Source organism: Syngnathus scovelli, chromosome 14 (assembly GCF_024217435.2).
Source record: "Syngnathus scovelli strain Florida chromosome 14, RoL_Ssco_1.2, whole genome shotgun sequence".
Taxonomy (NCBI): domain Eukaryota; kingdom Metazoa; phylum Chordata; class Actinopteri; order Syngnathiformes; family Syngnathidae; genus Syngnathus; species Syngnathus scovelli.
This window is the reverse complement of record NC_090860.1, coordinates 13,525,240-13,546,834: the sequence shown is the minus strand read 5'-3', so window position 1 is coordinate 13,546,834 and position 21,595 is coordinate 13,525,240. Positions and strand designations below refer to the sequence as shown.

The window sequence follows — 21,595 nt, the reverse complement described above, 5'->3', positions numbered from 1 at the left end:
TGTGGCAGCCCGATAAGACTTTGGCCGCGCTGCCAAACACTCGTCTTCTTCTCCTCCTCTTATTGATCCGCCTGAACCTAATTGACCTCTAATTATAGAGCGCTCCTCTTTGCCGCCGAACAACAGGCGGCTGGAGATAAGTGTCAGCGCAACAAAGTGGATTTCAAGCGTCCAAACGTGGCCCAGACGCAGGCTGAGGAGGAAACAATTATTACGGAAAGGACAACAACATGAAAGCCCACGTTTACATTTCTCATAAGCTTGCTAAGCGGTTTTTGTGTGTCCATGGGATTATCTTAGTCTTCCAATATGCAATTTTCAACAACAAAAACACAAATGAACCAATATAAAAGTTCTTTTTTTTTCAAAAGATGTATTATTCAAAGACATCTTGTCATAATTTATATAAAGGTTCAACAAGTTTATTTTGTCAATATAATTTCATAATCATTCGGATTCTAATCATTTTAGTGTCAGACAATAGACAAAAATTATATGAAGTACTTTTAAGCTCATGTGACAACGATGGAGGTCGTGCGTGGGTCGAGTCAGATCCCCGAAAATCGCAAAATTTCAATCGACCTTCAAGTTTGCCAATGTTTACCGCCAGACAAAAGGCTGACTTTCCAGAGTTGTTTTTTTCTTTTTTTTCTGCTGTGCTTGCAGAGCAGCAGTGTTTTATTGTTTACCTCTAGTGAGGCCTGTCAGGTGCAAAGAAACATGGAGGGGAGGGGGGTCTTCTTCTGAGACATAAACACAAACCAGCGGGCGCTACCCGATGCTTCACCTTGGTGGAGCGCATAAAATGGAGGATGGAAGCCTGTGATGGTTATTTCCTCCTCGTCTTAAGGTCCGGACCGGGGGACTTGTCGTCCTCGAAGAACCGATTGTGTTTTCTTCATTTTTCTCGTCTCTTTTTTTCCCACTCAAACGCAGTGCGGACGTTCGGTCGGCCTGTGTAGGTTCTTGTCTTCTGTCAACAAGTTGCTAAACTTTACTCACTTCGTCCAACTTATCAATAAAAAATACAGTTTGGTCAAATGTATTTTCGAACATTTTATTGGCCAATCGGACAAAATTGACCGATTAATAGGAAAATATATGCTTTTTTAAAATTGGCAAAAATTGGAGAAATTTACTACAAAAATAACATAACACATTACAATATATAAGCGCATTAAAATCAGGTATAATTGGTGATTAATCAATTATTGGAATTTTACAATTATCGGAATCAGCCTCGATAAATCAAGAACAGGTTGATCTTAATCATATCTAAATATGCTGATGATAAAGACCTGAAAACAATTTAAAGGGTTCGTAGTTTTGCTCGTGTTGCTACTTTCCAAAGTTCCACTTTTTGTGTGAGCTTTCAGTTAATTAATTGTTTTGTTTTTTTTTGGAAGGTCCGTTATCATTCCAGCGAGGGCGTCTCAATTAATGCAGTAAACCTGAAATAATTTCATTGAACTCAGCGATAACCTTTTTTTTCTCTCGCTTCTTCAAGCAACTTTCCGAGTTGATCATTTGTGCAGTCTTCACCTTGTCCCGCTTGGAGGTGAGATTTGTTTGTTTCTTATGTTTGGGCAATCGGAGAGGCTCATCTGTACACAACGTTGCCGTTCTCATCCGGGATCAAGGGCAAACTTTGCACAAGTGTCGCTTTTTAAATAAAGATTTCCATTAAGGAGGCGTGACATCTTTGTTTGCTTGTTGATAGAAGAATAAAAAAGCGCTTTGAATTATGATGCCGACGTGATAGTGTTTTACAATTTGGCCTTACTTGAGCATCCGCACGCCCTCAGGGGTGGTGGGCTGGTTGAAGCGCCGCATGTAGTCGTGCATTTCGGGAAAGCTCTTCTTCATGTAATCCTCGGCGCTGCTTTCCCGCACCGTGCCGAACCGGAAGCCCAGCGACGGATGGTGCAGCTGCCCCCCAAAAAAAAAAAAATCACATCGGTGGCCTCAACGACAACACAAAGTCGTTTCGAGTCTAACCTTGTCGTCGTGGATTCCCGACACCTGCTCGAAGGTCTTTTCGCCCACCATGACGGCGGCCAGGTTGGCCGTGTAGCTGGAGAGCACCAGCAGGCAGAAGATGGCCCACAGGTTCATCAGGAAGCGGCCCGTCCAGCACTTAGGGGTCTGAAGACAGGAAGGGCAACGTGGCACCATATAAAAAATAAAAGTGAGGCCCAAGTTTTGTTCTTCAAAGGACACTTGAAGTATTGACACAAGTTGAGTTGCACACTTAAAGCTCTGTAGCCTCTTTACAACGGCCACATTAGCACCAATTAAGTTAATTGAAAAAAAAGATGGCCGGGCGTATTAAAGCAAATCCAACAACGGGGAGCTGTTTAGAAGGAAGCGCCTCGGAAACATGAGCCTCGGGGATGGTGGAAGCGGCTGCTGTGTACTTTACGCCTACTCATGAAAGCAAATCATTTATTCCACCAATTAAAATCCACCTCATGTAAGAGATGTTATTTCGCCCAATAGCGCCCTCTGCTGAAATGACATTAAAATGCCCTTGGGCTCGCACAGCCAAAGTCAGGGCTCAAATGTTCCAATGTTGTTTGAAGTCCAAAGTGAAAGTGTAAGTTACAGCAGCTAATTGGATTTAAAAGCATTCCTTGGCAGCTATTTCATGACGGGCTCGCGAAGAAAGTGAATGTTTGGCTCAGATGCAGTGCGGTGAGATGTGTTCCCGGGGAAGCGGGGCTGCTAATGGGGGCAAATCTGTTCATCAGCGAGGATCAAAGCCTCGACCTTTCAATTAGGCGAAGGTCTCCCTAATAATTCGGCTTCTCTTGCCGTTCATCCCTGAGTCATTTGCGAGCTTTTCTGTCGAGACGGTATTATGATGCCGTTGGACATTGATGTTGTATTTTAGGATTTGCGAACAGGCATTATATTTCTTTCCAGACAGATAAACAGGGATTGAAAACGACCTTGCGTTCGGCGAGGTTCACATACCGAGACCGGAGTGATGAGATTTGAACGAGAATTATCTGGTTAGTCATCAAATTTCCTGCGCTTAGGAGTCAAAGTCTCGGAAGGATACTGAGGTGCTCCCAGGACAACTTAGAGGCGAGTCCGAAGTCTACGTGACCTGGTTGAACGCTTCTCAACCATGAAAATACCTTCCAGGTTGATATGCCCGAAGATCTTAACGAGACAGACAATTGGGTCATGTCAAGAGGACTCTGGCCCGACCTTTGAGGGACTGAAGTGAATCAAGTTTTACATTAGCCACCTTTCTCACAAGTGCTCATTTTTAGGAACTGCAATGTTTTATTCACTTCAGCCTCAAATCTGTCAGGGAACATTGCCGGTAAATCATAACGGTGATACATTTTCAAGAAAATTGGTCCCTCCCGGGTCAGTTCCTCATCTCCGCTTAGCCGATTAACCTCAAAACCCAACGTGGTTCGTCATGTTCTCCTCTTTGTTACTGGATCCTCGCCTGTCTGAAACTTTCTCTTGGAGAGTTGACCTCCACTCCTTTCGCCCCTCTCAACTTCATCCATCCCAATCACGCCGGTCATAACTCTTCCAATCTCCGTGGAGACACTTACCCTTGCATTATCCTCCCCGTGGCTCCTTACTTCATCACTGCCTAACGTCCAAGCTCTCCCTCAATCAATCTTCTTTGCTCCCCGGTTATTTTTTCGGTCGTTGTGCCGCAAAAAAGTCCCCTAAATCCTCTCCCGAATTACCTTAACTGCTTTTGTCCTATTGCCTCAGCTCCCAGCCGCTTGAAAACAAAATTCCCATCCATCAAGGAAATGATTGCAATGTTACCTTGGTGGCCACGGTACGGCCAAACAAGATGGCGTAGCACAGGTTGAGGGCGGAGGAGTAGGAGAAGACCCGAACCCTGTTGCGCCCGTGGGGGGTCATGCCGAAGGGGCTGTTCCACTCGTACAAGGTGAGGAAAAGGGCGGTGAGGTGCAGCGTGACGAAGATGCCCACCCACATGGACCAGTGGAGGGGCCACATGAAGGCGCCGATGGGGGCGGCGGTGTCCTGACTACGCACCTGGAAAAAAAAAACGCTTTTGTGAGTTTTTATTCTCATGTTTTAACTCGTTCCTTGGCAGGGATTGCATTTTGGCAGCGTCTCTGCAAATGCAGTAGTGCTCACTGGGCTGTAAAATAGCGGAGTTACGCGCCTAACTTTGTGCACCATTTTTCTCCGAAATCCTTGAGAGAGTCGTTTCACTATCTGCTTCATATTTTTACCACCAGCCTGAGGTGTCTTGTCGGTAAACACAGCCAGCCATAATTAGCTTGTAAAACCCATCCACGGTTTTCCATTTTACACAATATGACGACTCTGGAAGGGGTAAGGGAGGTTTTTTTTGTTGCTTTTCTTACAGGCAGATGAGCCTTTATTCCGAAATGGGACCCTACCGTCAGATCATATTATACATCGCAGCGTGTCAGCCGCACGGGGAGATGTTAACAAATCAAACGAATAACGGCGGCGTGTCTCGGGGCTCGCCTCCCTGAGCCGTTACGGCGTCTTAAACTGCCGCTCGTTTTTGGAATTTCCATAATTAATAGGCCCGGCGTAAAGCGAAACTAATTATTCACTCGCTAATGAACTTCTGTTGGTGGAATGAGAGGGGCCAAAGGGTAAAATGAAGCGGCGGGGGTGGAGGTGTTCGAAACGTCTCGCGCTCGGAAATGTAGAAATACAAATACTTTCCGTACCAGGATGCCCAGGCTGGTGGAGTAGAAGGGCGAAGTGAAGTCTATGACTCTGCTCCTGGCCGAGTTGATGGAAAACGAGGTGACCGCCATGTCCGCCGTGCCGCTCCTCAGGTCGCCCACCAGGCCCGTCCAACGGCCGCCGCCGCTCATGGCCCCGTACTTCCCGTCCCCGACAATGTAGAGGTCAAAGGTAAAGCCCATGTCCTCCGCCAGCTTCTCCAGCAGGTCGATGCAGTAGCCGTAGCAGCACTTCCGCAGATCCTCCGGAAGGCCTGCGGACGGGAAGACCCGAGGTGAATTCTGATGAGGCAAAGCGATGCAACTGACGGCAGCCTTACCACTGCCTTCCCAATCTGCTGCTGATGCGTTTGGGTTATGCAACTGGTTGAACAGTCCTTGTATCACATCCGACCTGTTGGTCCTGGGGTCCAGACAGAGCTGTCCCGCGGGACACAACCCGTCCTCGTCCACCTCACGGGTAAACACAAACGGGTGTTCCACCAGGGTGACCACCCGCAGACGATGCCCCTCCACAGACAGCCCAGGCCTCCAGCGTCCCCCGGGGTTAAAATCCCCTTGACCGTCACTTCCCCTCACCCCGGCGCCGAGGCCTTGACCCTGGCTGCTGCTGAAGCCTCCCGCCAGCCCCTGGACACCGCCTTCCAACTCCAACCTGCCTCGGGACCACTGACCGACAGTCACCCAGGCCGGCTGGCCCAAGGCGCCCCTCTTAAGGCTCCAGACATGGAAGAGCTGTGAGGAAAGAACTCTGGAGAGGTCAGCGTCCACCTGGATCAGGCCTGTTGCACCAGTGAAGGAGGTGTTGGAGAAAAACCTAGAGGCACAGATTGTCGATATATTTTTATTGTTTTACCCTTTCCACAAACTTTAAACAGATTCCAAACGCATTAAAACACAACCTAATAAAAAAAAAGACTTTGGACTGTTACTGTACATAACGTTGCTTGCGTTTTATTGCTCTCCCGTTGTTCAATAAACGACTGAAAAAATCCAACGGCCACTGCGGCTCTCATTTCCCACGTGTGGTGGGCATTAGTGCTAGTATGTTTACAGAAAAAAAATTACATTTAAAAACGGATCGCTTGAAAGAGTTTCTATATAGCGGCGACACGAGTGATGAATTTTGATATAGCGGGTGGCGATGGTTTGTTTATTTATCGCCATGGGGAAATTCAGTCGTCCTTTCCATAGCTCAGAAAATTCTCGCATATCCATAAAAGGACATCGCGAGACGTTCTAAACAGACTCGGTTGAAAGTGTCAGGGGGAAATAAACATCTATTTTCCATCGTGCTCGGCCTCATTAGGGGTGCGGGTGAGCTGGAGTTTGTCTTTAGCCAAGGGTCACGTTTACAAACAATCACATCTGTGGCCAATTGGGACTTTTTTAATGATGCTAATATGCATGTGAAAAGCATCTCTGTCCTCAAAAATCAATTCCAAGGACGTCTCAATCAGGAATCATTTAGCCAAGGACTTATTGGGATATAGGAGGAACCACATTGGAAGGCTCGAGAACCCCCAGAACAGAACCGTGAGGCAGTCCCGGAAAAAATAAATATCTGAGTTTAAGCAAATGACAGATAGGAAAAGGCAATCAAAAGGTTAAAAAAGGATATTGCAGTAGGCCACGCTCTGATAGAGGAGCTTTCGACAGTCATCTCGGTTGGGGGAATTGCATCACCCAGAAAGTCATAATTAAAAGTTAATGTGAAGCAGTACGGGGTCTTCTCCGAATTGAAAAAAGTGCTATTGCTATGGGTGGCTTCCACGCAGGACGAAATAGATCAGGATGAGCAATCCGACTCGGCGCAATTTCATCTTGCGTTTCATCGGGAGGGGCGGCGTCTCCATTCGGACCCGTCTGAGTCACGTTTGATCGGATCTGGATTGGTGTCGAGCCACTACGGCCCGGTTGTTGAAATGTTAAAGAATGCAGGGATCACCGCGTCGCTGAACCGTGCATGGACTGCAGACGACCCCCGGTGGGAGATGACCTCGTCTTTCCTTGTTTTGGACTTTCCCGTGGAAAAATCGACGTGCGTGGAATGTAATGCCCTCCCCATTAAGCATGAGATATGCTTTGTGAAATAAAAAGATTAGATTGATCACACGGGTCATTAACCTCAGCTCCGAGTCTTCCGTTTGCGAATTCCGACAGTTTCTTTCTCGCCCCCCGTTGCCGCCGCCATCATTATTTACTCCGATGGTGCGATAATCAATTTATATCATCCGTCTCGCACAAAAAAAAAAACTTATCCCAAATGCAGCTGGTGTCATCGTCGTTGGCCGCCGCTTATGTTTCCTCATCAGCCGGCTTGACAATAAAAGTGCGAGTGCTTCCCCTGCCCGGGATGTTGAAATCACTCTTGGTAATAGCGCGGCTGAATCATCATATACTAAAAGACAGATGATTCATCAAGGCGGGCCACGCTCTTATCCTCAATGCGACATCCAAATGAAATCTCTGTGTAGAATCTCTCTTGGGGTTTTTTTTTTTTCCAGTTTTTTCAGGGTGCAGATTTGGTCTCTGGTCCCGATTTCTTTTTCTTTCTTTTTTTCAGGGTGCAGATCTTTGGTCCCGATTTTATTTTTTCACATTTTTCCTCACTTTTGATCATCAAATGTCAGTATAAGCCCTCCCCCCGTCATAGTATGTTTTTGTGCCAGGCCTAATGGATGAGGCGACGCGCCGGGGCATGTCACTAAGCATCCCCGGCAGCGTCCGAGAGGAATGGCTTCCCGTCAATCGCACCTGGCGGGTCGGTCGCGGCGCTCAAGACTGAATGTCAACAAAGCGGCGCTGGTAAGTAATGACTCCATAAGAGAGTCTCAGGCATTCGTCTCTCCCTCTTATCATTCCATCTTCCTCCGGAGGGAAAGTTTACTCCCCTTAAGGAAGACTCCCGACAGAGCTTGTTTTCAGGCCTTTTAATCTTTCGCTGTCCGGCGAGATGGCGGCAATTTCAGATTCTTCTCCATCAACCTTATTGCTTTTTTATTTTTTTTTTTGCAGGGCTGCTTCAACTTCATTGTGACTTAATTTGTGTTTCTCTTCCTTCCCTCCCGGCTTGCCGCGTCCTCACGAGTGTATTTTCTCTTTAACGCTCTCTCGGGAATAAGCAACGGCGTATTTTATGATTATTACGGGCAGCTGAAATAGAAGCGTAGCCAAACATTCTCCACTTTTCAAGACTATAAGTTTATTCTTGACGTGGTGACTCAGTGCGCCCCCCCCGTTGTACCTTGACCGCCCCATCCCTCGGCCTTCAAATTAACCTTCATCTCTTGCTTTATATTATTTGCCTTCCCTGCTAGGGACGTCTGATTTTTTTTTTTTCCCGGTTCTTGTTTACTCGTCGTCACCTTTGATTCTAGCCCGGAAAGTTGTAAATGTCAGGTCTCGTCATTTTGTAGTCTTCGCCACGGACGGCTCAACGGGCGTCCCGGTGCACTTGAGGCAGCCGAGTCATCTGCTCATATTGCTTTGTAAGTCTCTCGACTCGTTCTAGCCCGGAGCCTCCTGATCAAAATTGTTCTGGCACGACCCCGTGCTCACTTTAACTGCAGACGATGGGGACTCTCCGGTTGGCGATTATGTTGTTGATGAGACGCTCAGCTGGCGCTGGCGTCACTCCTGATGCAAATCCTTCTTCAGAGGGAGGGGAAAATGAGGATAGGATACACGCTGTTTCATCCATTGTGCCTTCTTCAGAAGAAAAAAAAAACCAATCTCCCCGTCAACGTTGCATCAAGACCGAGAACTGTGTAAACACGGCAGCTTTGTTCGGCTTTAAGTGGAAAATGTTAATATATGCTACTAGAGCTGACAGAAGCTCGCTTTTGAATCTACAGGAGCGAAGAAAAATGGTTTACCTGGACAGATATCGTCCCGAAGAAGGCGGTTCCCGTCGCGTGGCTTTATCGTAACAGTTGACCATGTTCTGTATCAGCGCCAAGTCGGGCCTGGCTGCGGCTGCCACCGTGATAGCTCGGCCAATCAGCTGCAGCGCATCGCGAATGTAGAAGCTGATAGGCTTGCGCCCCACTTCCCCATAGGCCAGAAGTCCCAGGGGGCCCCCCAAAGTATGCAGGGAGTCCGGCGACAGCGGGTAGCCCATGATCCACTGCAGGGCCGGCAACGACGGGGCGAGCCGCTGGGCCACCCGAAGCACCGAAGAGAGGCACTCGGGGTCGGAGCCTAGCAGGAGGACGCTGGAGACGGGCGAGGCGGCCCGGAGTAAACGTGTGGAGAGGATTCGCAGGACCTCTTCCTCCCTCTGGTCCTCCCGCCTCTCCTCGCCAGCGCCGTTGGTCAGGTTGACCACGTTCCACAGGTGCCAGGCGGCCCCGCTGTGGCTCTGCAGGTGGGACAGCAGACCGTCGCTGCCTTCCTCCCAACCGGGGCAAAGCACGGCCGCGCCTCGCCAGCCGCCGTCCTCCCCGCCGTCGACGTGGTCCCCGTCGCCCGCCTGCAGGACGGCGAGCAGCAGGCTGCCCAGCGACGACGGAGGCACGCGGGCCGACATCTGCAGGTGGAAGGCGTTCTGTCGGAGAACAGGAAAGACAAGTATGTCATTGGTCACAGGGAAGTGAAAGACGGTGGTGTCGTGACCCGGATTTGGACTGCGGTTTTCGGGAGGCGTGTGGTGACAATGTCAGTTAGTAAATCGGCACTTCTCAGAGCCTTCCTCTGGCCATCCTCACATAATTTCAGGTTCTGACACACCTGACATGAAAACTGTTATTATCAGAAGAACGGGTGTCATTTTTTTACTGCAATTGAGCCATTACGCAGACGAATAAAAAGCAGCCGCTCCTAAGAATTCTCTTTCATACCGCCAAGGTGTCAAAACAATTTTGTAGCTTCTAAGAAACGTTTCTCTTCCGTTTCAATCCATCGCTCTGATTGTTCGGGTCATGTTTGAACTGGAAGCAGCTGACTTTGGGCCTTGGTGGTCGATACGAACCTACGCAAGTACGGATGAATTCCATACTGAAAAATTGTATGTGAATCGTTCCTGATTCCGATTCCTCTCACGATTACTTCAAATGACTTTCCCAAAGACAAAAACAACTTGACCACACGCATTGGGATGACGAAACTTTCCTGGAACGATTTTGCAGTATGATGGGAAAACATAGGCCAGCCTTTGATTCTTTCAGGACCAATCGGTTTGAGGCAAACTGCTCGCTACGTGCGCTTAATCCGCCGCGGCTTGGCGGGGTGACAGTCGCGTCCGCTGCCCGACACCCTTGCGACAACACTGGCTCGTTTCATACGCTTCCAAACTGGATAACACTGTTGTCCTTGAACGCAGCACACAGATGGAAGTCCCACCCCGCCCCCACCCGCCAACAACGCCTTCCTTTGGGGATGCTGACAATATTTCATGCTATCGGCGCTCCGGGCAAGGTTGATCTTTCATATATAGAGGAAGAGCAAAGTTCATCTTTTGAAGCCTTTGGACGGCGGGATTAGCATGCACCCGACGCGCAACAACAAACGTCGGCTGACACGTTCCTCCATAAGCATCCACGTAAAAAGGCATGATTGAACGCCCGTTGTGCACATTTGCGACGCTTGCATAAGCACAATACACACACTACTCGGATGTCACCTGTGAGTCTTTAAAGATGAAAAATTCCCACAAAAGTGCAGATTGGACACATTCATTCAAATGGAAATGTCCCACCCGGGAGTAAACAAACGCCGAGTTTCTTAAGAGGAAAAAAAACATGACTGAAGTGTGCTTGATTTAATGCAGGGGGAGGAATTCATCCTCTCCGAGCGCGTAAATAAGATGGGACAAGATGGACATGTTTGAAGTGAGAAGATCACCACTGTTTCCAGTATTTCCAGTCCTCAAGAGCACAGGCTGGAATAATAATAATAATAATATTTACGCCCCGCATAGTGATTTACGGCGCTCGATGAAATGCTCGCAAACATGCCCAAAGTGCACAGCTGCCGTGTAAAAACAGATATAAAATGAATGGAGCAGGTAGAGTGGAGATGAGATGTGATTTCAGGCCCATACTATAAAATATTGCAAGATGACCTTAAAAAAAACATTGAAAACGATAAAAGCACAAGACCTCTGCCAAGGTTAGAAAAAAATATGGAAATATTATGTAAAAAGGCCATCATTGCTACAACTGGTTGGGATCGATTTGGGCCCTAATGCAAGTGGACTGTAACAATGTTTCAAACATTTTTCCTTCTATTTTTGTCCAATACATATTCCTGTAATGTTGCCCTTGCTTAACGTATAAAAGTCTTCAAACCGTGGCAAAGGTTAGCACATTAGCAAGCTGCTAGACATTAGCTGAGCGTGTTAAATGTCCCTGACCTCTGAGCATCTGTATGCATGATACCCCTCTTTTTTTTCCGCCGTTCTCAGGTAAAAGTTCCATCAGCAAGCGCAAAGGCTCCGAGGAAGAATGCAAGATAAGCAAGTGAGCGGGGAACGTCAGCATTATTCCCGTGTAAAATCAAGTGCAACGCCCTTTCTCACGCAAATTAGCAGCCTTGCATGCAAGCCCTGATTCTGATGAGCTGGACTTGACGGAAGATGTTCTGCACACATAATCAAGAAATCGAAAAGTGATGTTGAAATCACATGATTCTTTTTTATTCTATTATGGCCAACCGTTGCAGGTTCAGGCGTCTCGGAGGGGTCGCGCACGCTAAATCCACTCGGATCTTCGGACTCGGCCGATCAAGCGGTTTGACACGGCCGTGACGGATCACGACGCGAGGGAGCGGCTCACGGTTACTAAGCTCATTCCTTATTTAGGCGTCGGCGCGTAAAGCTTCAACCCGATGCGCGAGCGTGCACGAAAATAGATTTGGGAACACCGACACACAAAGCGAGTCGCAGCACCTGCAGTTTGAGAGCTTATTAAAGGCTACGGAGTGGAAGCTTAGCCTTAAGAGCTGGCGAGTGGACGCCGAGGGCAAAGGCGGTGAGCTTCGAGACGCGCAACGGAGCTTCACTTTGACACACACGCGCACACGCGCCCGCGCCCTGGCACTGTGGGTATGGGCCGGCTGCCCGGGTTTGTGAATAGCTGCTTTTCTTCTTCCTCGGACCACAAACAAAGCTGGTGATGAGGAAGGAGGACCCGAGATTGAAAGGGTGGAGGCAGCATTCCAAAACAACACTCCAGCAAGCACATTAATATTTCAGCAGGTGTACGAGGCGCCAGATAGCGGCTGTAAATATATGTTGGTGATGAAAGACGGACGGACGCACAAGACTGATATGTGAGGTTTAATATCCGCACTTGTGGAGGAGGAAAAAAAAAAGGGCTGAGCGTTTGTTTGCAGCTTGAATGAGATGGAGAGGTGTTGCGGGTGGGTCTGTTTTCGCAGCGGGGCGCCAAATCTGATTTCACAAGTCAAAATAATGCAACTGTCTACTTTTGAAGATTTAATATCAAAATAAATTTGTCATCCCCAAACAAACAAACTTTCAAGCACCTGCCAAAGCAACAGGTGGTCAATAAATCATTTTTTTTTCTAATTATAACAAAGTGGGGAATCTTAAGTGCACAGTCTGATCATCAGGCCAAATATGAGGATTTTTTTTTTTTACTCCAGAATTTCAGATGTTTATGAAAGATGATCTTATCTTTTAGTCCTGGGTGTGTTGACTTTTTTCCATCAACATTTTCCCGCCCTTTTGATCAGCGAAGGCCCAATTCTCAAAAGTTTCAAAGATTATCCTGAGCAATTATTCTGTGCTGTGAGGTCGTGTTCAGAATGATCAACCCCCCGCCATTTCTCAACTCAGAAAAGCAATCAAAAAGGCAAGTGGAATTTGATCCGATCGGCAGACCACAAGAGAATATTAGACAAAACAAATCGACACACTTGCGGAATACTAATTTGTCGAAGGAGCGCATCGTTTTGTCCCCATGCATCTAAATAAACAAGCTTCATTAAGCGCAACTTGACGCATTGACGCCGCCGTATTTCAAGCGGCGGCCTCAGTTGACCAGACAGTTGTTATGTGTAATTGCATGCAAATAATAATGTTATCATTAACATCTCCAGGGTGCACGAGTTGAATACTGACAACTTTTTTTTTTTTTTGCGTAGGAGCACGGTCACGAACTGTGTAGTCATAGAAACAACAAATGTATTTAAAAGCTGCATTCAATAAATTTCACTGACAAATTGTTGCTTCTTATTCATGCGGTGAAAATGTATTACATCATATTTCACGGTGAGGTGCTCGACACAGCAAAAAGAAAAAGTGATTTGTGCAATTTTGGCAACAACCAAACCCCCCCAAAACAAGAATCTTGACTTGATGGCACGCTGGAAAAGATGAGAAGCAGATTGCAGAGTCTGGCGCGCGTCAGGTGGCAGTTAGAGGACGGAAAACAGCAGGCGGAAAGCGTTAACGCACGCTTTGAATTACGTTTGATTGGGCCGAATGGACGCCCGACGCTCAGGCTGCCCGGGACAATTTGGCGGCGGTGGCTGGCGGCTATGAGCGCGTAGAGTCCATTAAAGGTAAGGAGCCTGTATGCTGGAGGAAGACGCCATTGCATTGTAAAAAAAAACAAATAAATAAAAAAAAAAACCACACACTCACACACAGCCTGAGTGATGGCGGATAAAGCCGTAAATGACGACAGGCTCTTGTTTGCTCCTCCAGGCTCATATTTTACACGGGAGCACTCCAAATTGTGAGGAAGGATGAGAGTAATGCTTGCAATCCAGTCACAAGAAGAATCAAACCAATCAAACCTGATAATTGAAATAAAGGCTTGCGTGTAATTGAGAAAGTATTTGAGGCCCTTTTGTTTGGCATTAATCGAATTATATTCAATAGCTGGAGGATGCGGTTTGAGAAGAAATAGCGCATGAATGCAACAGGGCTGACAAGCAGAAAATGTATGCAGGGAATGTAAAAGACTCGACTTGCATTATTTTCACCATGAATTGATAACATGCCAACAGTGTTTACGCAAGTACAAAAATCTCTAACGCAGTTTATGTTTCGTCCTGCATTGCGGTAGATTATATTATAATGATGGTTTTGTGTTAGTAAATTTATGTTGGCGCCATCTTGTGGCATCGTAATGTCAAGGAACTGCGTTGAAGTGCGTTGAGGAGTTCACGTCTTGCTTTGCTGCCACCTACTGGCATTTATATATCAAAAACTCGAAGACTGGAGGCACTTTGCCGGACTAGCATTCTAAAAGTTGCATAGCTATGTTTCCCATCTAGTTTCAATATCAAGATTTTAACATTCATCAGCTGACTTGAATGTCAATCTAAGCAAAAAAAAAAGGATGAGCTCATGACGAGCGGATTGGCTTTTAACGAGCCTCCTGACGTGGGGAGAGTGACTGACTTGGGCCGGTTCGTGAGTGCTGAGTGCAGCGCCTGCATCTGTGGGAGGCTTGTCATGTCAGAGATGCCTCGCCGTCGCTTTTGTCAGGAGCTCCTTTCATCGTCCCTTTCGAAGAGATACGAGCTCACAGCGGAAAAAAAAAAAAAAAAAAATGCTGAATGGATCGGCATCAGCAAGCAGCCTCTCCGTTGATGCTCATAAGATTTGTTCAATCTCCGTTCAGTTTTTAGTTAAGTACAGTCGTCTATGTAGAACTGAAAAATCGACATAAGGATGGTGAAAAAGTATTTGTACTTTGTTCCGCCACTATTATGGAGTGCCGAGAATCCGGGTGCACAGAGGAAAACTAATCTGACTCGTGATTGCCATCCGTTAATCGCATTTCGGCGGCGGATTCATCCGAGCGCCGCGCAGTACCGGCGTCCGATGACGTCGTACATCTGTCAATAACGGCCGTCGCCCGGCGGACGTCCTTCAGACCCTCCGACGGGGCTTCCACTGCTGCAATTTTCCAGATCATAACTCCCTGCTCGCAGTGAAGATGAGCTTTGAGCATTGGCGGTAATCATCACGCCATCGTGTTGAGGTGGCGGGGGCGGAGGGGAGAAAATAAGCTGTTTTGGGTGTTTCCAGGCTGCTGCCGGGATTGTCAGGGTGGAAAATAGCCTCTTGCTGGCTTGGAACGGCCAGATGACAACATGATTTAGTTTAGCAAGAAGGATGATACGGAGCTCGGATGCAAAGTGACGCCATGTCGAGAACACTCAGCCTACGGGAAGCGGAGCCGGAAGGCGGATCGTGATTATAATGGGATGTCGAGATCTTCGAGGGGCCTTGAGGTATTTGTAGGTACCTGATGGGTGACTGGTGGCAAAAAAAGAGAGTTTAGAAGTAACGTTAAAGTTCTCTTGGTAACAGTTAAAGACCGCCTAAAGTCCATTCAGCCATTTGTTGCCAAATAAGTTCAGTATTATGATGGCAACTTCTCGCACCACCCAGACAATAAGTTTATTGCACGGGTCAAAAAGTCACGGCAAAATTCAAACAAATCGCAAGTCAACAAGAGTTTTCCTCAAGCGCGACGGCTTTCATCCACCGGCCGCCCATATGTGACCATCATACTCTTCCCATTCATTCTAATCAAAACACAGCAGTACACTCGAGTGACTTGAGAGTGGGTGGGATAATGTATCGAGCTCTCGCTTTAAGAATCTCGTAGCCCGGGCACGAACTCGGGCCGGCGAAGTAAGACAAGCGAGCGATGGAAGCTATTTAGCTGCGATGTGTTCGCATCTAGTCGAGGATGATGGCGACGCGGGGCTACGACCCAGGATGAATGATCGGGCCGTGACTAAACGACTCGAGGCCTGGATATTTGCGACCGCTCGCTCGGCCGCCCGCCCGCCCGCCCGCGCGCTCTCCGCTGAAGCGGCCTTTCATCCATCTCCATGAGTCCGGCGAATGACGGAAGAAATGGAGTGGCTGGGGAAGAGTGAATGATTTCACGTACAAAGCGGGACATCAAAAGGGGGCTAATTAGGGGACGTGGCAGGAACAAAAAAAATCAGGAGCATGAGTGACAGAGACGGAATTAAAAAAAAAAAAAAGTCCATTAGTCGCTAATCTGAATGCGGGCTGGGAGGCGTTTGACAAATGGCAGCCTGTTAGCGGCGGGATTGTCGGGCTAATGTCACGGCCGGCTCGGTCAGATGGTGAATTTATCCGAGGTTACCAAAACATCCAAATGCCTTATCGTCGTTGTTAGCTAAGATGCTAATTAGGGTCAAGACCTGGATTAGCTTGCCGATTGATACCACTGCATCATTTTAGCTAACTTGTTGAAACAATCAACCGGTCCATATTTCTGTCAAGTCACTTTCTATACATTGGGAGCTGGAGAGATCTCAGCTGACTTGAGGCGAAGGGAAGACTACAAGATGGACTGTTCAGAAGTCCATTAAAGGTCACATGGAGGCAGGCAAGCATTCAAACTGTGTTGGAACTGAGCAGACTCTGCACCCAAATCAAGCTCAAAGGGAATCGTTGTGTTTATTGTGTTGTTCGAACGGATTGATCACTATTTGGGCCACCTCAGCAATTTTGGACCCAAAACTCACTCAGTAGCACCCTCGAGAATCTTGGAAAAACTATCCAGGAAAATGTCATTTTCCCCATTGGTGACTATTTGTACTTTAATAGCATTTGTTAGATTTAAATCATTCAAACGAAGGCCTTGTATTACCACATCACGGCAGGATTTGCCTCTGGAAATCTTTTTAATCTTCCTTTAATCTTAATTTCAGATTACATGCGTATTACATTAGCATCTGATAAGCACATCTGGTTACGATGCGACACGATATCAGAGCAGCGACCGGCAAAAACGTACGAGAACGAAACAATGTATTTACCGTCCTATCCTCACCTCGCAAAATTGTTTTGTACGGTGCATACGACACATGCAATGGCAATAAAATCCAGTGTGTAAACGTCCTTGAGGTCTGCTACAGTATCCGTGTCTGTTTTTTGTTTTTTTTAAGCAAACCAATCTGTTCCCGCGTACTTTCTCATTTGTTCGTGACACCGGGGTTTCGCTTTCGTCAGAGAAATGAGAAAATGGGGCCGACAAGGTGATTTAAAACAGACACAGGAAAAAAACCCTGAAGATTCAAATCCTTCCGGTAGAAGACAAATTTAAATAGCCTTTGTCATTGAGACGACCGCCCGAGCGGTGATTTGGTTTGGAAAAAACAGCAACAACAAAAAAAAAGAAATCTCCCAACAATGCATAATTGATAGCGACCTGTCTTAATTGCATCTTAACGTATATCCCCCTCCCGTTCGTGCCCATTAAATCCGAACATCTGCGAAACGACGTCAAAACAGATCAGGAGACAAAACACTAGGGAGGCGTTTGAGACGTTACGGGCCAAAAACAACAGTCAGGCACTTCTGGCAGATGTTGAAAACAAACTAACACGGCACCTGCTAGCGCAGCTGCGACCCGCCGTGCTGACGCTGGGCGCCGTGAGGAAGACGAGCAGATGAAGGCTGGCTGGACACCAAAGATGAAGAATCGGAAATTCGCACCGGAGAACACAACTAAAAGTCTTTACGGAATATTTAGCTGGAGGAGCTTGTGGACAGGGAGGTAAACTTTGTTGGATGATCTGAGAAATGTTCTGATATTACGTCTGCCAAATAGCACCTCATGATTTTTTTTTTTATGTACAGTTTGAAAGATGAATTCAGTATTTGTTATTGTACCACTAGGGGGAGCCCATCTATGATTAGCGGTACATTTACCGCATTAAATCTCAAGAGTAAAAATTTTATGACTTTGCTAGCATTCCAATATTGGAGTACAAGAGGATTTTATGACAATATTGGTTTGGTTAATTCATCATAGTTTTTTTTTTTTTTTTTTTGCAGGCTGGGCTTAGCTGAAACTGTAGGCAAGCATCCATCTTGCGGACTCGCAATTAGCAGAGTTTGTTATTAAACTGTGAATAAACTGGGCTAATGTTGTTCCGATGATTAACTTTCAGTGTGGGATTACTTCCAGGGACGGTCTCGGCACAAATCAAAGCTAGTTGGGCTTCTGTTTTCAGCCACGGTTGTAAAACAAACCCAACACAAAAAAAAACAACAACAAAAAACAATAAAGGGGAAATATACAGTTTATTTATCCTGCGGTGATTTGCAGAGAGTGTGTGTTTTTCTTGAATGCAACACGTAGGCTGACATTTAAACATTTCCAAATATATCAGGGCAGCGCTGCACTCGTGTTTACTGCGGCGGCGGGATTCAAACTGGTGACCTTCACGTCATACTGTGCTTTTCATCACAGCCGTACATTTAGAAAAGGTGTATGCTAATGGCTAGTTTGCGGTAAATAGCTCTCGGGAGGCAAAATGTTTTGGATAACAGAACGGCCGTCTTTTCACAGGTGGCGCCATGATTCGCTGGCTTGTCATATTATTTTTGGATTTCCTCTTTTTTTTTCTCTCTCTCTGAGTGTGTTGTTGTGAAAGGCTGGCTGGAAGAAAACAAGCATGACAGCCCATTTTTTCCAACCTCCAGTTTGATGTCCTTCATTGTCAGAGTAAAGCTGCTGCCCCCCCTACGCAAAATATAAAATTTGCCTGCTAAAAAAGCAGAGGGTAATAAGCTGTTGCTCAGTTCACTTAAGGAATCCATTAAATTAACATTTTTGTGTTTGTGTGTGAGATTCAAAATGCCATACTTAGCATACTCGTGGGGAATTAGCTTGACAAAAAAACAAAAGTATGATGACTCCCGCCAGTAAAAAAATGCACTTAGCGTAGCCCGTGAGGCCGTGTCTTCTTTTCAAAGTGTCGTTAGTCATTTTGATGACTCATCTCACTCACTGAGGTCTAATCGAATTGTTTACAGCGCACTCTCTACCTTAAAGCCGGAAGCGAGAATTTATGCAAAAAGTAAAGGGCGCCATTCTTTCATTAGTGTTGGGAGCACCTGAATTGAAAACAAACTCATGATTGAATGCTGGAAGCTTCTTGTTTTCAAAATTTGTTTTTATAAACTGGTGTAGTTTGTTGCCACCAATCTGCAATCGTATCTAAAGTTTGTGTTAGCAAGTTTAAGCTAAGCTAAAATGTAGGTCACACAATTGGGTGTCACTTTTTTTAAAAAAAACAATGTCATTGTTCAGACCAGGTGTCCATAAACTTTTGAAAACCGAAAGCTACTTCTTGAGTACTGATTAATGCGAACCACTTTGATGCAAGCTTCTGAATACAAATTTGCTCAAATCATCTTTATATGTTAATATAATGAATGATATTCATCTATGTGGACACATGTTAATCAGCCTGATCCCCATTTCCCCGCTAATAGCAAGAATCTATTTTTATTCCTGATTAAAATTTTGTTTTTCTTTTACAAAAGAACTTTCGGTTCCTTTACACTCGGGCAGACAGGCCGTTCTGTTTAAGCAAGTTCTTTGCCCCGCGTTGTCATGGTAACAAAGTCACGACTCATTGTTGGGCGAGTAGTTGATGGGGTGTAACTATAGCAAGAAATAAGCTGAAATTTTTTTGCACATTCTTCTTGATCCTTGGGGTATTTTGAGGAAAGCATGGCCACAAATATATTCTGAAGTCATTCGCTAGCTGCACAATATGTCTGCTTTAAGTATCTTAACAACAACAACAACAACAACGTGATGCTAATAAGTTAACTGCCTCTTTGGAGTCTGGAATATCGATTGGAAAAATAGCCCTAGCAAAAATGCCATCAGATAGTTGCAAGTGGGAAAGTTGGACGACCCTCGATGATAAATGAAGACCCCCCTCTATTTCTGCAGAAATGTAATCACAACACCATCATTGGCCATTTGGCCGCCTCCCTTTGGGATACGAGGAAAATTAAGTCTCTAATCTGACTTTCCGGTACCTCCGCTTGCGTATTAATTGCGGCATCAAGTAAATGGGGCAAATCTCTGCATTAGGTCCTAATCACTTATCTGCTATTAAAGGCTTCTAGCCAGAGGGTATAATTGGAGGAAGTTCATAGTGGTGGGAAATAACTTGGTGTTATCATCAACAAAGGCGCAAAGGGTGGCCCATATAGAGCTGGGAGGAAGCCGTTGCCATTCCGCTGCTAAATAAAGGGATTAGATAGAAGCTTATCAGCCGCTGGATGTTGACTGCATGCAAAAGCAAGCCAAAACCGGTACCAGCCACTTGGCACCATGTAAGCGCTCGTGTTCCTACCTGAGGTGGTCTCCTTTCCAGAATTGAGAATCAAGCGCATGTAATCATCTGCCTCGAGGCTTCATATTGTCTATTAATTAGTTTCTGGTATTATTCGTGAGCGATATGACATTTCAGTTGCCCGGTGACATTTGACCCCGCACGCTTCCGGCAAAATGATGAGTAACGATAGGCAATCTGGAAACGCCCATCCCCAAGCAGCGCCTCTTTATCACCATGTTTCGCTGGCAATCGAAAATGAAGAGCTACCATTGTAAACGTTGATTGATGCTGAGTGAAACATGTAAAGGGCATCAAAGAGCGGCGAGCGCCGGCTTGTCAGCAAATGTAAATTAGCTTCGCGGCAGGAGTGCGCGCATGTGTGTGTGCGCGAGTCCTCTCGGCTAAGGAGGATCGCATCACTCAGAAAATATCATAGATAATCACATCCAGATTAACGACCCCGCTGTGATTAACGCGTGCTGTTTAATTAACTCGGCTTTAGGTCACGCGAGATGGCCGGACATCCCCCCCCGGCATAGTAAACGGGGAACAGGTGCATGATGGGAGATGGTCCAGGAATTGGGTTGCGTTTGCCATTAATCTCCCGAGATTCTGTTTGCAGGCTTCCAAAAGAGATGAATTATTAATAATATACGCTCCCAAAAAAATGAAATGTATCAAAATAATAAATAGGGAGATGCGTGTACAATAAAAGTGTGTGCGGTTGCCAAAGCAGCAGCAGCAGATTATGCCAAGACTGCTTCTAATATGCATGAGCACGCATGAGCTGCTATTATGTTAGCGATTATACGCTCTTCTCGCGTTTCTTTTCAAGCTTACTTTTTTTTTTTCTGTCACACGCGTGAAATTGGACGCCCCGTTGTGCCGGTCAACCGAACCGACCGTTTGGGTATCAAGAATGGCTTACTTTTGAGGAATTGTCAATAGTACACTAATCTGCCTCTCAGCTTGTTATTGTCACGTAGAAAACAGCAAATTAGCGTTGTTAGCATAGACGCTAACATGTGTTTAGCGATGATATTTTTGATGCTTCTACTTATCCCATTGGTAATTGAAAATTGGCGCTATAGCGAGACCACAAACAAAAACATTTGCTTTATAGTTCAAGTCCTTCACCCAAGCAAACATTGTAAATTTGCGATCGGTGAGCCGTGATATAGGCCGAGCATTCCCAAGGTCGATTTGTGGCTGTAGTCTGGAAAAGAAGGTTTTGATTTGTTGCGAGGCGTTTCACATTGGAGCCAAACGCTCAAACATCAAGATGATGCAGCATGTTATGATGTTGTCGGACCACTTGCTCCCGTCACTCACATTTCTCGGAGTGGAGCATTCTGACAAAGTGAGACCCGCCTCTCGACTGCAATCTTTGCATTACACTCCATGCACGCCAACAGAAGCCATTTCTCTTACAGTCTCCCGGCCGCTACCACAAGCTGACATTTGTAAGGAGGCCGTCAGCTCAGAGGGGGTTGTGGGGGGAGTACGGGGAAGCTACGGGAGATGCTTTGGGCCATCCGTCAGGTTTGGAGAAGGAGGCAGAGAAATCAATGTCTTCGCCGAGCGTGTCCTCATGTTTAAAAAGCCGAGAAGGAGGAAGAAGAGGGACGTCGCTGGCAGGTGGGGGATACGTCTGGGAGCATTTGGAAGCACGCTTAGAATCAGATTAAGCGTCCGAGCTAAGAGGGAGTCTGGAAAGACGTGTGGAGCCAAGATGGAATTCTGAA

At 46.4% G+C, this 21,595-nt stretch overlaps 1 protein-coding gene across 1 annotated transcript in view; it reads right to left on the bottom strand.

Annotated features, from left to right (window-relative positions):
- The window catches only part of grin3ba (glutamate receptor, ionotropic, N-methyl-D-aspartate 3Ba), a 44,582-nt gene that overhangs the window by 7,276 nt on the left and 15,711 nt on the right, over positions 1 to 21,595 (bottom strand). The window contains exons 2-7 of the mRNA XM_049740668.2: positions 8,615 to 9,285; positions 5,057 to 5,553; positions 4,719 to 4,990; positions 3,805 to 4,041; positions 1,999 to 2,145; positions 1,784 to 1,929 (exon numbers count right to left, since the gene is read on the bottom strand). Of these exons, the coding sequence (XP_049596625.1) occupies positions 1,784 to 1,929; positions 1,999 to 2,145; positions 3,805 to 4,041; positions 4,719 to 4,990; positions 5,057 to 5,553; positions 8,615 to 9,285 (1,970 nt within the window). The remainder of the gene's footprint in view (positions 1 to 1,783; positions 1,930 to 1,998; positions 2,146 to 3,804; positions 4,042 to 4,718; positions 4,991 to 5,056; positions 5,554 to 8,614; positions 9,286 to 21,595) is intronic.